General features: G+C 50.4%; 1 protein-coding gene across 1 annotated transcript in view; it reads right to left on the bottom strand.

Annotated features, from left to right (window-relative positions):
- PCDH15 (protocadherin related 15) overlaps positions 1-16,725 on the bottom strand; it is a 432,606-nt gene that overhangs the window by 158,450 nt on the left and 257,431 nt on the right. The window contains exons 16-17 of the mRNA XM_071563312.1: positions 14,759-14,891; positions 7,907-7,986 (exon numbers count right to left, since the gene is read on the bottom strand). Of these exons, the coding sequence (XP_071419413.1) occupies positions 7,907-7,986; positions 14,759-14,891 (213 nt within the window). The remainder of the gene's footprint in view (positions 1-7,906; positions 7,987-14,758; positions 14,892-16,725) is intronic.

Raw genomic sequence — 16,725 nt, 5'->3', positions numbered from 1 at the left:
ACCAGGAAACTCTGGGAGTACAACACACCAGGAAACTCTGGGAGTACAACACACCAGGAAACTCTGGGAGTACAACACACCAGGAAACTCTGGGAATACAGCACACCAGGAAACTGGGAATACAACACACCAGGAAACTCTGGGAATACAACACAGCAGGAAACTCTGGGAATACAACACACCAGGACACTCTGGGAATACAACACACCAGGAGACTGGGAATACAACACACCAGGAAACTCTGGGAGTACAACACACCAGGAAACTGGGAATACAACACAGCAGGATACTGGGAATACAACACACCAGGAAACTCTGGGAGTACAACACACCAGGAAACTCTGGGAATACAGCACACCAGGAAACTGGGAATACAACACACCAGGAAACTCTGGGAATACAACACACCAGGAAACTGGGAATACAACACACCAGGAAACTGGGAATACAAGACACCCAGACCTAAGCATGAGTCTCCTCAGTGATCCACAGGGACAGGCAACAGAGTTCCACACTGTGTAACCTCAGAGTAGGTGCTGCAATGAGCTGGTTCCCCTTCTGTGCAAGCACAGAACCAGCACATTCCCTAATAATAAACTGTTACTATAGACACAAATGTGGAGGAAAATGAATCAGAGAATCCCAGAATGGCTTGGAAGGACCTTAAAGCTCATCTCATTCCAACCCCTGCCATGTGCAGGGACACCTCCCACCAGCCCAGGTTGCTCCAAGCCCCATCCAGCCTGGCCTGGGACAATTCCAGGGAATCAGAATATTGTGATTATTGACACCCATTTTCAAAGGACAACAAAAGAAGGGTTATTTGGAAGCTCCAAAAATGCTGTTTGAAAGTGGTATAAATTCCTGTAACTGCTGACAAATAAAACAATTTGGGTTTTTATCTCTAGGATGATCTAATTTCCTCCTGTAGAATTTTGGGAGCCACCCAGAGATGCAAGATCCCTCCATGGACTCATTACTGTCGGATTTGGAAGGATAAGGAAGGTCTTCTTTGGATAATCCTGTCTAAGCAACTTAAACTCTGCTTAACTGAGCTGGCACCAAAGTTATGTGAGTTAACCCTGGATCCAGGATGAGAGTTAACCCTGGATCCAGGATGAGAGTTAATCTTGGATCCAGGATGAGAGTTAACCCTGGATCCAGGATGAGAGTTAACCCTGGATCCAGGATGAGAGTTAATCTTGGATCCAGGATGAGAGTTAATCTTGGATCCAGGATGACAGTTAACCCTGGATCCAGGATGACAGTTAACCCTGGATCCAGGATGAGAGTTAATCTTGGATCCAGGATGAGAGTTAATCTTGGATCCAGGATGAGAGTTAACCCTGGATCCAGGATGAGAGTTAACCCTGGATCCAGGATGAGAGTTAACCCTGGATCCAGGATGAGACTTAACCCTTACTGGTGAGCTGTTTCTTCCAATAAATACCACAGAATTTGGTGGAAACCATGAGTGAAAGCATAATTCTCCTCTAGGACTAAAAGGCTGGCAGGTAAAATAATATCCAAGCTCAGGAATCAAAGAAAATGATATTTCAGGAGATGCCACATTGAATTTGCCCCGCGGTTCTCCAACAAAAACATGGGCACTGTTCAGCTTCCTCCAAAAAGGAAAAGCTTCACTGGACCTCAAATACTGCCCTGGAGGTTGGTAAAAACACAGTGGGAATGTTGTGTGTGGATTTATTACCCAGGAAATAAGGAGCTGACAGGCCTTGGACAGGCCTTGCTGATGACACCAAGTTGGGAGGGAGTGTCGACCTGCTGGAAGGCAGGAGGGCTCTGCAGAGGGATCTGGAGAGACTGGAGAGATGGGCTGATTGCAATGGGATGGAGTTCAACAAGGCCAAGTGCAGGTCCTGCCCTTTGGCCACCCCAACCCCCTGCAGCGCTCCAGGCTGGGCACAGAGTGGCTGGAGAGCAGCCAGGCAGAGGGACCTGGGGGGACTGAGGGACAGGAAGCTCAACAGGAGCCACCAGTGTGCCCAGGTGGCCAAGAAGGCCAAGGGGATCCTGGCCTGGATCCAAACTAGCGTGGCCAGCAGGCCCAGGGCAGTGACCCTTCCCCTGGACTCTGCCTTGGGGAGGCCACACCTTGAGTGTTGTGTTCAGTTCTGGGCCCCTCAATTCAGGAAAGAGATTGAGGGGCTGGAGCGGGGCCAGAGAAGAGCAACGAGGTTGGAGAAGGGACTGGAGCACAAGTGCTGTGGGGAGAGGCTGAGGGAGCTGGGGGTGTTCAGCCTGGAGAAGAGGAGGCTCAGAGGTGACCTCAGCACTGTCTGGAACTGCCTGAAGGGAAGTTCTGGCCAGGTGGGGGTTGGTCTCTTCTCCCAGGCACTCAGCAATAGGACAAGGGGGCACGATGGGCTCAAGCTCTGCCAGGGGAAATTGAAGTTGGAGAGCAGAAAGAAATTCTTTGCAGAGAGAGTGCTCAGGGATTGGAATGGGCTGCCCAGAGAGGGGGTGGATTCCCCATCCCTGGAGGTTTTTCAGCTGAGCTTGGCCGTGGCACTGAGTGCCATGATCTGGTAAAGGGACTGGAGTTGGACCAAGGGTTGGACTCGATGATCTCGGAGCTCTTTTCCAACCCAATCGATTCTATGATTCTGTGATTCTAAGGAAACCATCAGCCTCCTCCTCCTTCTCCTTCCAGGGCAGGACTTGAGCTGCTGAGGACTCAGCATGGATCCCTCAGATCCCAGAGATCCCTTCTCAGGGGAAGTGACTCCCCACAGGGAGAGTGTAACACCAAAGCAGGGGACAGGCGTGAGGGCGTTTGTGTATTTATTTATATATATTTTCTGTAAAGCCATATACACCTTCATAAAAATATATAGCTGTAATTATTATAACCACAAATAAATAACTATCTAGCTCCATATCACTAAATCCACGTGTCTGTACATGTGAATATGCACAGACAAATGTCAAAGCTACACATAAAATAAAGCACATGATACATATTTTATATCTATGAACATACAACTACTAAAATATATTTTTAAATTTAGCTACTTGTATTAGTAACATAACTAGACTACTGATCATAATTTAATTAGACTATTAAGATTTGAATTAGACTAGGGGTAAATTCTTAGCACACAGACATGGCCCACGAGAAGGCAAAACCAATTATTTATCATAATAGATTGAATATATATTTTTCAGTATTTGTTCCAGACATTGCAATAAAATGCAAACAACTTTTTTTATGGGGAAGGAACAATAAATAAAACACTTAAGTGGTAAATTATTAATTAAAAAAATCAAAATGGAGCTAAGAATAAACTATTGACATCAAATCCTGCTTTACTAACCCTGCCCTTGAGCTGCATATTTTTGCACTATTGTATCACCTTTTTATTGAAAAATTACCCTGCATTGAGTCTCTGTTTCAGGAGGTGAACACCATTCCAAAGCCAGGCCAAAGGGAAACCATCCTGTCTTTTCCTCAGGGATTAGATGGACTCATATCCCTTTAGCCCCTCAGCATTCCATGCTCAGGTTCCCCAGGGAACATCAGCAGGGAGGGAATTCCCACAGATGGTGCTCAGGTTGGAGAGCCAGAGAGAGAGGAACAAAACACCTCACAACGCTCAGACTGAGGAGGAAAAGGATGGAGTAACTGGTGGTGGTCAGGAGTCCCTGTGCCATCCAGGGAACTCCACAGGGATTGGCTGCCACGCTCCAGGATGCAACAAAACCATCCAGGGGAGAAAAAGGGAGAGGAAGAATCACGTTCATGGGCTCTGCCTTGGCCTTAAAGCATCTAAAACTGAGATCAATTCCTCAGCCTTAATGTGCCACTCACATGAACTCCACACTTTGTTCAATATTCATCCTCCTTTCATGTCCTCTCAAGACATTCCAGCCTCCAGGAAACAAAAATGCACAAGGCTGAAGGAAACTTGGAACGAACCATTTCCAAGAGAACAGAAAGGGGAAACCCTTCCAAGAGCTCTCCTTTTCTATCCAGAGGCAGCAGCTCAGAGACCAACCCCTCCACGTGCCATGGTGCTCAGACACAGGTGGGGCTGTGAGGGTGGGGGCAGCCCAGGAAGGGTCCTCCAGGATGGGGGTGGAGGCATGGAGGAGGACTTCCAGCTGGGAATTCAGATGCCACCTCCAACAGCCTGGCTTCTGGGTATCTCCTCACTGCTCCCACCCACCCTCACTGCTGAGCAAGCAGGAGCTGCCAAGGATCCCACCTCCAGACACCTCCATGCCAGAAGCTGTTCTGAATTTCCACAGGCTCTGGAGAACTAGCAGGAATGTTATGGAGTGATGTGAAGAGCTCTGTTACAAGCATGAGCTACAAGAGACAACCACCCACTGAGAAACCCCTTTGGAGCACCTCTCCTGCAGCCTGGTTAGATGATTCACCTCCTGAAGGTCCCAGGGGAGGTCACACTGAGTTCCCCTGTGTGAAGGAGACAGCTGGCACCATCACATGTGCAGGAATTCCTGCAAATCAGAGTTGTGCTGGAGCTACAACTCCTGGAAACCCCTCTGAGCTGATGGGCACAGCACACCTGCCCTCATCTGCACCAGAAACTCCAGTCCCAAGCCATGGATAAATCCAGTCCTAAGCCATGGATAACTCCAGCCCTAAGCCATGGATAACTGCAGTCCCAGGCCATGGATAACTCCAGTCCCAAGCCATGGGTAACTCCAGTCCTAAGCCATGGGTGACTCCAGTCCTAAGCCATGGATGACTCCAGTCCCAAGCCATGGATAACTCCAGTCCCAGCCATGGATAACTCCAGTCCCAAGCCATGGGTAACTCCAGTCCTAAGCCATGGATAAATCCAGTCCTAAGCCATGGATAAATCCAGTCCTAAACCATGGATAACTGCAGTCCCAGGCCATGGATAACTCCAGTCCCAAGCTATGGATAACTCCAGCCCTAAGCCATGGATAACTCCAGCCCTAAGCCATGGATAACTCCAGCCCTAAGCCATGGATAACTGCAGTCCCAGGCCATGGATAACTCCAGTCCCAGGCCATGGATAACTGCAGTTGCAGGCCATGGACAACTCCAGTCCCAGCCATGGATAACTGCAGACCCAACCCATGGATAACTCCAGTCCCAAGCTATGGATAACTCCAGTCTCAAGCCATGGATAACTCCAGTCCCAGGCCATGGTGTCCTGGGTTGAGCTGGCAAAATGCCAACTGTCCAGGACAGAGTGAAAGGGGTTCCTCCTCCTCCCAATCAGCCAAGGGAAAAAGAGGAGGGAGAAGAAAAAAAAACCTTCAAAGCAACCAGGTCTATGCTGAAATTAACTACATGTATTTATACAGAGAAGAGAAAATTAAGAGGAAACTACACTATAACACACACTTACACAAGTTATGTATAACAAGAAATAACTTCCCACTTCCCAGTAAACACAAATTCTACCATTTTAACTCCAAATCATTCTAGAGAAGTCAATTCTTCAGAGACAGACTTAAGCAGAGAGGAAAGCTAAGAACAAACATTTTACTTCCCTCAGATAACATGATGTTAAGCCGGTACTCTGGGCTTGGGCCTCCCCATCCCTCCTGGGACAGCAGTGTCTTGGTGGCACCACATCTGGGAAGCAACTGCCCAAGCCACTCCCACACACCAGCTCTTACCCCTTAGAGATGATGCAATATGGTATGGAATACAATATTATTGGCCAGAAGAAGTCAGGTGCTGGCTAGCTCAGCCCAGCTCAAGTCAGCTGACAACCCCAGGCCTAATCTGAACTTTAAAGCCTGACTTCTTGGCCGACTTGGCTAAACCCGTAACACATGGATAACTGCAGACCCAGGCCATGGATAACTCCAGTCCTAAGCCATGGATAACTCCAGTCCTAAGCCATGGATAACTGCAGACCCAGGCCATGGATAACACCAGTCCTAAGCCATGGATAACTGCAGACCCAGGCCATGGATAACTTCAGTCCTAAGCCATGGATAACTCCATCCCTAAGCCATGGATAACTCCAGTCCTAAGCCATGGATAACTGCAGACCCAGGCCATGGATAACTCCAGTCCTAAGCCATGGATAACTCCATCCCTAAGCCATGGATAACTCCAGTCCTAAGCCATGGATAACTGCAGACCCAGGCCATGGATAACTCCAGTCCTAAGCCATGGATAACACCAGTCCTAAGCCATGGATAACTCCAGTCCCAGGCCATGGATAACTCCAGTCCTCAGGTATGGATAACACCAGCCCTAAGCCATGGATAACTGCAGTCCCAGGCCATGGATAACTCCAGTCCCAAGCCATGGATAACTCCAGTCCCAGGCCATGGATAACTCCAGTCCCAGGCCATGGATAACTCCAGTCCCGGGCCATGGATAACTCCAGTTCCGGGCCATGGATAACTCCAGTTCCAGGCCACAGATAAGTCCAGTTCCAGGCCATGGATAACTCCAGTCCCACGCCATGGATAACACCAGTCCTAAGCCATGGAGAACTGCAGGCCCAGGCCATGGATAACTGCAGTCCTCAGGTATGGATAACTCCAGACCTAAGCCATGGATAACACCAGTCCTAAGCCATGGATAACACCAGTCCTAAGCCATGGATAATTCCAGTCCTAAGCCATGGATAACTGCAGGCCCAGGCCATGGATAACTCCAGTCCCAGGCCATGGATAACTCCAGTCCTAAGCCATGGATAACTGCAGGCCCAGGCCATGGATAACTCCAGACCTAAGCCATGGATAACACCAGTCCTAAGCCATGGATAACACCAGTCCTAAGCCATGGATAATTCCAGTCCTAAGCCATGGATAACTGCAGGCCCAGGCCATGGATAACTCCAGTCCCAGGCCATGGATAACACCAGTCCTAAGCCATGGATAACTGCAGACCCAGGCCATGGATAACTCCAGCCCTAAGCCATGGATAACTGCAGCCCTAAGCCATGGATAACTCCAGCCCTAAGCCATGGGTAACACCAGCAGCCCAACATCTATTCCTGCTCTGGCCACCTCAGAGAAGGAAAGTCTCCCCTGTTCAAGGTGTCTCTTCCCTCTCTTGCTAAGCCTTTATTATTAGAGGGCACATCCATCAGTCTGGGTGGATGACCAACAGCTCCTGGGATCTCCAAGGGGTTTTCCAATGTTTCCTAAATGATTTGCTCCTCCATGCATGGAAGGTTTATCACCTCGAGCTTCCCTAGAACATACCAACCTATTTCAGTAGGTTTGTGTATTTGGGTTCCAAAAATCTCCCTCACACCAAATTAGAACAATTTCTTGCAATTATACAGCGTGAACTAATTAGCCCAGGTCACTTCTGTCCTATCATTACCATGAGAAGGCAACTCATCCCCTTGCCTTCCTTCTGCAAAGGAAAAGATACTTTGGAGTGTCAATAATAGCTAATAACAGGTAAATAATACCAATAATAGGTAAATAATATCTAATAGGTAACATAAAGAAAGGGGTGGTGGGACAGGCACAGACTGATCTGGTGCTAGAATTTCATAAGGTTCCCTCTTGTTTCTCACTCTAATATTCAGTTTAATGAAAAGAGGTTTTAATCAATGCTCAAAAGGCTTTTTGAATACAGGCTCAACTGCAAGAAGGCAGGAAAGCAAAGCAAAAACTGTCCCTGCCATTACTCAAGAGCCAGCAGGTATGAGGGTTTTAATTAATCCCTGGTCACTCTTTTAAATAGAATGTTTCCACTTCAGTGAGCTTTACCTACCTAAAGGGTTTGGGATAAACACACAGCTCCCTGTGAGAGACTCCAGAGGGCAGTGAGGCTCCCAGAGCTCTCATTTCTGCCCAAGGAGCAGCTGAAGTTGCCTGATTCCAACCCCTTCCCTTCACTCAGCCCACACACCCGCTTGACTGGGAAGTTCCAAGTCTGTTTTTCCAAGGGTTTTCCACTTACCTTTGAGAGAGGTTAAAAACGTGCTGAGGATCTCCATTCTGGATGAGGTACCTTATGGGGTCACCCTCCCTATCAAAAGCCTGCAGGGGGAAAAAAAAAAAGAGGAGAAAATTCAGTCAGTGACAAAACTTCCTTTGTGCAAACAGGAGAATTAACCCCCGAGGTGCCAGGAAAGTTGTCCCCAGGGGTGACACCAAACTCTGTTCCCAAGGCAACGCTGGTTGTTGCAGATGAGCTGCTTAAGACAAAGCTGGAGCACATCAGGGTTCTTATGCTACAGAGAAATGACAATACCCTGAATGCAGGATTAGTAATCAGTAGTAATTACCAAATTAGTGCTCCATATACTCACACAGCAGCACGAGTAGGAAATTCAGGCTTCTTCAATTAGATCTATTTGATGCAGCTCCAGACTGGTTAGATTGAACTCCTTGTTTCTTTTCTTCCTATTCTTCTTCTCCAGCCCCCTCTTGCTCTACCAGAATCCCAGTCTCTGGCTGATGCTCCACTGAGCAGTGCAGACATGCATAATTTGCTTTTTGGGGGATGGAGCTGAGGACAAGACCCCTAAGAATGGCTATAAAAACTCCAAAAAATTATATTCCACCTGTAGGTGCCACCAAAAACTTTTCAGAAGTTGAGTGAACTACTTCTGTTGTTAAGCTTTGGCAAATCTGTTCCCCAAACCAGCCATAAATATGCCAGAGAACTGTTACTGTTTCCTCAAGTGTACACAAATATTTTCTCAGAGAAGACTATATGAGCTTTTTAGAGAAATTATTGTCTACTGAACAGTCTCCTGAACTGTCTCACAGTTACAACTATTTAGCACTCGAGCCCCAGAGTGAATAAATGCACATTATTGGAGGCAAAACAACACAGAGAACTGCAAGAAGGTCAGTAAGGGCAGACGGGCTCTGCCAGGAGACAGGGCAGCATAAAAACAGCCTTTTTAATACTTATTTTTGTAAGTATTTCAAAGAATCCCAGAATCCCTGAGGTTGGCAAATCCCTCCCAGCCCATGGAGCCCACCCTGTGCCTGATGCCCACCTTGGCAAAGCCCTCCCAGCCCCTGGAGCCCACCCTGTGCCCGATGCCCACCTTGGCAAAGCCCTCCCAGCCCCTGGAGCCCACCCTGTGCCCGATGCCCACCTTGGCAAAGCCCTCCCAGCCCACAGAGCCCACCCTGTGCCCGATGCCCACCTTGGCAAAGCCCTCCCAGCCCCTGGAGCCCACCCTGTGCCCGATGCCCACCTTGGCAAAGCCCTCCCAGCCCATGGAGCCCACCGTGTGCCCAATGCCCACCTTGGCAAAGCCCTCCCAGCCCATGGAGCCCACCCTGTGCCCGATGCCCACCTTGGCAAAGCCCTCCCAGCCCCTGGAGCCCACCCTGTGCCCGATGCCCACCTTGGCAAAGCCCTCCCAGCCCATGGAGCCCACCCTGTGCCCGATGCCCACCTTGGCAAAGCCCTCCCAGCCCATGGAGCCCACCCTGTGCCCAATGCCCACCTTGGCAAAGCCCTCCCAGCCCACAGAGCCCACCCTGTGCCCGATGCCCACCTTGTCCCCCAGCCCAGAGCACTGAGAGTGCCACGGCCAGTCCTGCCTTGGGCACCTCCAGGGCTGGGCACTCCAAACCTCCCTGGGCAGCCCCTGCCAAGGCCTGACCATCCTTTCCATGGAAAAATTCCTGCTGCTGTGCCCCCTGCCCCTGCCCTGGCCCACCCTGAGGCTTTGTCTTCTTGTCCTGTTGCTTATTACCTGGGGAAAGAGGCCAAACCTCCACCTGGCTTCTGTCAGGTCAAATCAAAAACCCAAGAATAAAAAAATAAATCAACTCAAAGCCACCCCAAAATTAAGACCAGGAGCACCAACTGTTTCAGGGTGCAGGCAGAACAGGGAATCCAGTCAGAAAGCAACTTGCCAGGGCCAAAGGAGGCATGAAGTGGCTGAGTCAAGTAAAGGGAACAGCACAAAGAAAGAGCAAGAACAACCAGATGAGGAAAAAGCCAGAAAAAGTCAAGGCAAAACTAACAGAAATGGGAAAGAACACAAAGGTTACCAAAGAAATGTTTAAACTGCAGAGGAAACCTGAGGAGTGTGGTACCTCCATGGTCTAAAAGCAGAAAGGATGACGATGGAAGGTCAAAGAGCTGCTGGAATTAATTGTGGCAGCAGAGGGGTAAAATCTCAGCTGAGAGCTGGGAAAGAACAAGGCCAAGAAGTTGTACATAAATAGAGCATCTTTCAATCATCTGCTGAAATTAAAGCCTGATGAAGTCCAGCCCAGTGCACTGACCCCAGGCTGAAGCAAACTCAAAGCCATCAGTGGTCTCCTCTGAAAACTCACAGAGACAGAAAGTGCTGAAGGACAAACACAAGGCACACCCTTCAGGGTGGAGAGAGCCAGGAAATGCCAGAGCTCAATTCCCAGGAAACCACAACCAACCAAAGCCTTTGTGAGTTCCCTCGAATGGCAATTTGGAGAGTGACAGTATGAAGCTAAACTTGTCAGGAGGGTCAAAGCAATCGGGTCTCAGAATCATAGAATCAATTGGGTTGGAAGAGACCTCGGAGACCATCAAGTCCAACCCTTGATCCAACCCCACTGTGCTCACCAGCCCATGGCACTCAGGGCCACATCCAGTCTCAACTTAAAAACCTCCAGGGATGGAGAATCCACCCCCTCTCTGGGCAGCCCATTCCAATGCCTGAGAACTCTCTCTGCAAAGAACTTCTTGATATCCAACCTAAACCTCCCCTGGCAGAGTTTCAGCCCCTGCCCTCTTGTCCTACTGTTGGTTGCCTGGGAGAAGAGACCAACCCCCAGCTGGCCAGAACTTCCCTTCAGGCAGTTCCAGACAGTGCTGAGGTCACCTCTGAGCCTCCTCTTCTCCAGGCTGAACACCCCCAGCTCCCTCAGCCTCTCCCCACAGCACTTGTGCTCCAGTCCCTTCTCCAGCCTCGTTGCTCTTCTCAGTTGGATTGGAAGAGACCTCTGAGATCATCAAGTCCAACCCTTGATCCAACCCTACTGTGATCACCAGCCCAGGGCACAAAGTGCCCTGGGCTGGTGATCACAGTGGGGTTGGATCAAGACATGGTGGATTCTCTGTCCCTGGAGGTGTTTCAGAGGACACTCAGTGCCACATCCAGTCCCTTCTCCAGCCTCGTTGCTCTTCTCTGGCCCCGCTCCAGCCCCTCAATCTCTTGCCTCAACTGAGGGGCCCAGAACTGAACACAACACTCAAGGTGTGGCCTCCCCAAGGCAGAGTCCAGGGGAAGGGTCACTGCCCTGGGCCTGCTGGCCACGCTAGTTTGGATCCAGGCCAGGATCCCCTTGGCCTTCTTGGCCACCTGGGCACACTGGTGGCTCCTGTTGAGCTTCCTGTCCCTCAGTCCCCCCAGGTCCCTCTGCCTGGCTGCTCTCCAGCCACTCTGTGCCCAGCCTGGAGCGCTGCAGGGGGTTGGGGTGATCTTCTCTTTCAGCAGGGCCAGAGGAAAGGGCAGGAGCTGCAGGTACAACAACAACCTGAGCTGTGGTGACCTTTCCAGGTGCCACCTTCCCCAGCCAGGCCAGACAAGAAGGTCTCCAGATGGAAGATGGGATACAGCAAGAATAAAACCAATCCTGACAATGAAGGTCAGGCAGGAGTGGGTGGCATTCAGTGCTGACAACATTCTGCACAGGTGGGTACAGCTCTGCCAGCACTGGGCAATAATTTCACCCCCAATAGCCACGACAGGGCAGGACAGTTGTTTGTGAGACCCAGTGAGGGATGGGAAGTGCTGGCAGTGGGATCTGGAGCTCCTTGTCCTGAAGGTATGAACAGTCAGGATCTGCCTCAGGAAAGACCTGTCAGCCAAGAACACACAGTGCTACAAACACTGGAGGCAGAAACGTGCCCAGTTGGCATCTCTGAGGACTATCCCAGGTCCCAGATCACCTGTTGCTCCCACCTTTGTACTCCTCCTTCCTGCAGGGCATCCTGCCCTCCCTCCACATTCCAGGTGGCTCAAAGGTGTGATCAGGGCACACATTCCCTCACAGCAACTCAGGGGACTCTCAAAAAGACAGAAAATAAAAGACTGCCTCGAGGTTATTTCATTTTCTCCATATCCCCAAAGAAAATCCACCTTTCATTCCACATGCTTTAAAAAGCAGAGGGAAAACAACAGTTCATTGTTTTAAAAAACTCCTGTTGTCTCTAAAATCCAAGTTATTATGAACAGAAAAAAACCCAGTGAAGGTTTGCAAGTGAGGAGAGCAATCCACAGCCACTGCTCTCCATAAATTGTGCACAACCATTCCATGTTGCCTCCTTGTTCAGCACAGGACTGGACCGTGGTAACAGCCCCATTTGTTTTGCAGCCTCCCAGCAAAATGACCTCATTTGCATACTTTAATTAATAACGGCTGGCAGAACACGAAGCCATAAACGCCTCCCAGGCATGCAATAAACTCTGAGGTTTATTTACAAACTAATGCTGTGGAGACCGTTTAATATTGCATTAATCTGCAATGTTGTTAATTAAAACCCCACTCACAATCAGCTGGATGCATTATAAAATAAATAACAGGGTAAGAAAGAAATACAACCTTCCATCCTCAGCCTGAAAAATTTTAATGGGAAGGGAGAAAGGGGGGTTTATTTTTAGAACAGGCCTTTTAAAGTCTAAAAGGCAAATGTAGAGCAGCTGCATTTGCATTGTTGCTGACCCTGGTGTTTTGCAGACCTTCAGGTTTGCTAACTTGGGAATGAAGATTTGAAATCCTTTGCTTCCTCTTTCCCAGGTGTTGTGTAGACATCAAAGTGTTATTGAGAGAGAGTCATAAAAGCATAATCTCTTAATCTAAACACTCAATTGTATTGGTAAGAAACAAGAAATGAAACAGCAAGTATGAAAATGTACTCATGAAAACACTTAATAAACACTCGAGGTCTGGGGATGTTCCATCTGATGATGGAACACAGGCAGTTATTGCCATAATTCCACAAAAACCCCAAACCAAGGTGACTAATTGGTGACCTTCTGTTGCCTGACAAAGACAGCATGGAATTCCACAAGCTTAAATACTCATTTTATCCATGTTTAAAATGTCCTGGTCAGTTTTACACAGCAGGGAATTGAGAAAGGTGAGAAACACATTCCCCACAAGAAAAGCCCTTTAATACAGATTGAGTGTTTTAATGCACAATGAGGCAGCTGAGCTTCAAATCCCTGAATGGTTTGGCTTGGAAGGACCTTAAAGCCCATCCAGTTCCATCCCTGCCATGGGCAGGGACACCTCCCACCAGCCCAGGCTGCTCCAAGCCCTGTCCAACCTGGCCTGGGACACTCCCAGGGGTGGGGCAGCCACAGCTTCTCTGGGCAGTGCCATTTGCAGCCTACAGCACCTTTTACCACATTTAAAACAAACAGAAGAAGTCCCAGAAATAGCCAAGTAAGCCCTTTCTCTACAAACTCCATGTAAAAGGGGCTATTGATTAGAATAAAATAATTTTCAATCCCTATAAAGTGCCTTTCTCCCCTGGATGGAAGGACTGGCTTTGGCATGGCAAGAGCACAAACAGAAGGAAGGTGGTGAAGGGTTCCCCACCCCCAGGGAAGCAGAGGGAAGGAGAAGGAAGCACAGGAGAGCACAGGGATGCCCAGGGATGCCCAAGAAAGCAGAGGGAAGCAGAGGGAAGCAGAGGGAAGGAGAAGGAAGCACAGGAGAGCACGGGGATGCCCAGGGATGCCCAAGAAAGCAGAGGGAAGCAGAGGGAAGGAGAAGGAAGCACAGGAGAGCACGGGGATGCCCAGGGATGCCCAAGAAAGCAGAGGGAAGCAGAGGGAAACACAGGGATGCCCAGGGAAGAAGAGGGAAGCCCAGGGAAGCAAAGGGAAGCACAGGGAAGCAGAAGGATGCCCAGGGAACCACAGAGAAGTCCAGGAATGCCCAGGAATGCCTGGGGAAGCACAGGGATGCCCAGGGAAGCAGGGGGAAGGCTAGGGATGCCCAAGGAAGCAGAGGGATGCCCAGGGATGCCCAGGGAAGCCCAGGGGAGCGCAGGGAATCCCAGGGAAGCAGAGGGAAGCAGAGGGAAGCACAGGGATGCGCAGGGAAGCACAGAGATGCCCAGGGATGCTCAGGGATGACCAGAAAGGCAGAAGGAAGCCCAGGGAAGCTCAGGGAAGCCCAGGGATGCCCAGGGAAGAAGAGGGAAGCCAAAGGAAGCAGAGGGAAGCCCAGGGAAGCCCAGAAAAGCAGAGGGAAGCCCAGGGATGCCCAGGGAAGCTGAGGGATGCCCAGAGATGACCAGGGAATCCCAGGGGAGCACAGGGAATCCCAGGGAATCCCAGGGAAGCAGAGGGAAACACAGGGATGTGCAGGGAAACACAGGGATGCTCAGGGATGCCCAGGAAGGCAGAAGGAAGCCCAGGGAAGCAGAGGAAAGCCCAGCGAAGCCCAGGAAAGCTCAGGGAAGCCCAGGGATGCCCAAGGAAGCAGAGGGATGCCCAGGGAAGCAGACAGAAGCCCAGGGAAGCCCAGGGAAGCCCAGAAAAGCAGAGGGATACCCAGAGATGCCCAGGGAAGCTGAGGGATGCCCAGAGATGACCAGGGAAGCCCAGGGGAGCACAGGGAATCCCAGGTAAGCAGAGGGAAGCAGAGGGAAACACAGGGATACGCAGGGAAGCACAGGGATGCCCAGGGATGCTCAGGGATGCCCAGGAAAGCAGAAGGAAGCCCAGGGAAGCCCAGAGAAGCAGAGGGAAGCCCAGTGAAGCCCAGGGATGACCAGGGAAGCCCAGGGATGCCCAAGGAAGCAGAGGGATGCCCAGGGAAGCCCAGGAAGCCTCTGTACCTGCAGGTTTAACAGCACAGCCCCAATCCTCATGGCCTCGCTCACTTCCAGGCTGTACATCAGCTGGGGGAAGCGGGGAGGGCTCTGGTTGTTGGGTGGCAGGACCTCGATGTAAACAGTGGTGATGGAGCTCCTGCAATACAGGGGAGGGAAAACACAGTGCAAGGCAATGAAAATCAATAAATCAACACACACAAGGCAACCCACGATGTCTGGTTTATACACTGTGTGTTCTCCAGCTCTGACAACCTCCCTGTCCTCCTTTAAAAGCTTCAGGATGTATTTTCATAGAGTCATAGAATCGATTGGGTTGGAAAAGACCTCCAAGATCATCAAGTCCAACCCTTGGTCCAACTCTAGTCCCTTTACCAGATCATGGCACTCAGTGCCACGGCCAAGCTCAGGTTAAAAACCTCCAGGGATGGGGAATCCACCATCAGAGAATCACAGAATGGATTGGGTTGGAAAAGACCTCCAAGATCATCAAGTCCAACCCTTGATCCAACCCCACTGTGATCACCAGCCCAGGGCACTGAGTGGACATGGTGGATTCTCACTCAGTGCCACATCCACAGAATCACAGAATGGATTGGGTTGGAAAAGACCTCTGAGATCATCAAGTCCAACCCTTGGTCCAACTCCAGTCCCTTTACCAGATCATGGCACTCAGTGCCACGGCCAAGCTCAGTTGAAAAACCTCCAGGGATGGGGAATCCACCCCCTCTCTGGGCAGCCCATTCCAATCCCTGAGCACTCTCTCTGCAAAGAAGTTTTTTCTGCTCTCTAACTTCAATTTCCCCTGGCAGAGCTTGAGCCCATCGTGCCCCCTTGTTCTATTGCTGAGTGCCTGGGGGAATCAAAGCAGACTGCCACATGAGCAGGAAGAAAAGCTAAATAATTTTCCTAAAAGTAGCCTGAAGTGGTGTCAGGAACTGAGCAGAAAGATACAGTGAACACCCCAGGTACAAACACGGCTCACAGGGATCCTGTGTCCTCTACAAAACATTCCAAGTTCTGAGCCAGCAAAGGCTGCAACTGCACTGACCCCTTATCCCACAGACACTGCCAACAGCATTCCAGGGGGTGCTGAAGGCTCTCTGGGGCACTGGCACTGCACACCCTCCATGGACCATCCTGGGAACCCACTTGCTTCTTCACTGCTCCAGTCTGAGCAAAGCAGCCAGAGGTCTCCCTGCAGTTGAAGGTCACTTTAAAGGCTTCCAGGGAGCTTTGTCTTCCCCTCTGCTCCGTTATCCCACCTGCCTCCTCTGCTGGATGTCAGGGCAGCAGCCCCACCCCAGCACAAACCCCGAGGAGAGCAGATGCTGCACTGCAGGGGCAGGTTTTCCACCCACAAGCCCTTTGGCAAAGTTGGGAAATCTCATGTTTTAGGGCTGCAGGAAAGAAAGCAAAGGGATTTGTTCCCATTTTCCTGGAGGGAAGCAGGGAGAGGGAGAAAAGAGAAAGCCATGAACCCAGTGTGCTGCTTCTTGCAGGGCTAACAGACTCCAGAGCAGGTTCAGAGGGTCCAACCCCAAACCACCAGATCCTATCACTAGAACAGCTGTTGTGTTACCTGATAGAGCTCATTTCATACCAAAATAACACATCACTGAGCAGAAATTTGGATTAGCTGTACAAAGTTCTGTCCAAGCATGGTCACCACTCTGGCATGGATGTTCCCCACTGCCCTGGCCCAGCAGCTTTGTCACTCTGGGTCACTGATGGGAGCTGGGCAGAGCGCTGGGGCCGTGCTCCACATAATAAACCACCAGTGCCATGTCCAGGAGGACAAATCCCACCCACAGGGAAGGGCTGCAGGAACTCTGTGCCCTGGGGCACATCCACACACAGCCCTCAAGGAAGGGATTACACCCAGCCTGGTGTGTCCCACCTCTCCCAGCCCAGCCCCAGCAGGCACTGAGGAGGAGCAGGAGCTCCAGGTGCCAGAGCAGAGACTCCTCTGC

The sequence above is a fragment of the Pithys albifrons genome, chromosome 9 (assembly GCF_047495875.1).
Source record: "Pithys albifrons albifrons isolate INPA30051 chromosome 9, PitAlb_v1, whole genome shotgun sequence".
Lineage (NCBI taxonomy): Eukaryota > Metazoa > Chordata > Aves > Passeriformes > Thamnophilidae > Pithys > Pithys albifrons.
The sequence above is the reverse complement of the archived record's forward strand: the minus strand, read 5'-3'. Positions and strand labels throughout refer to the sequence as shown.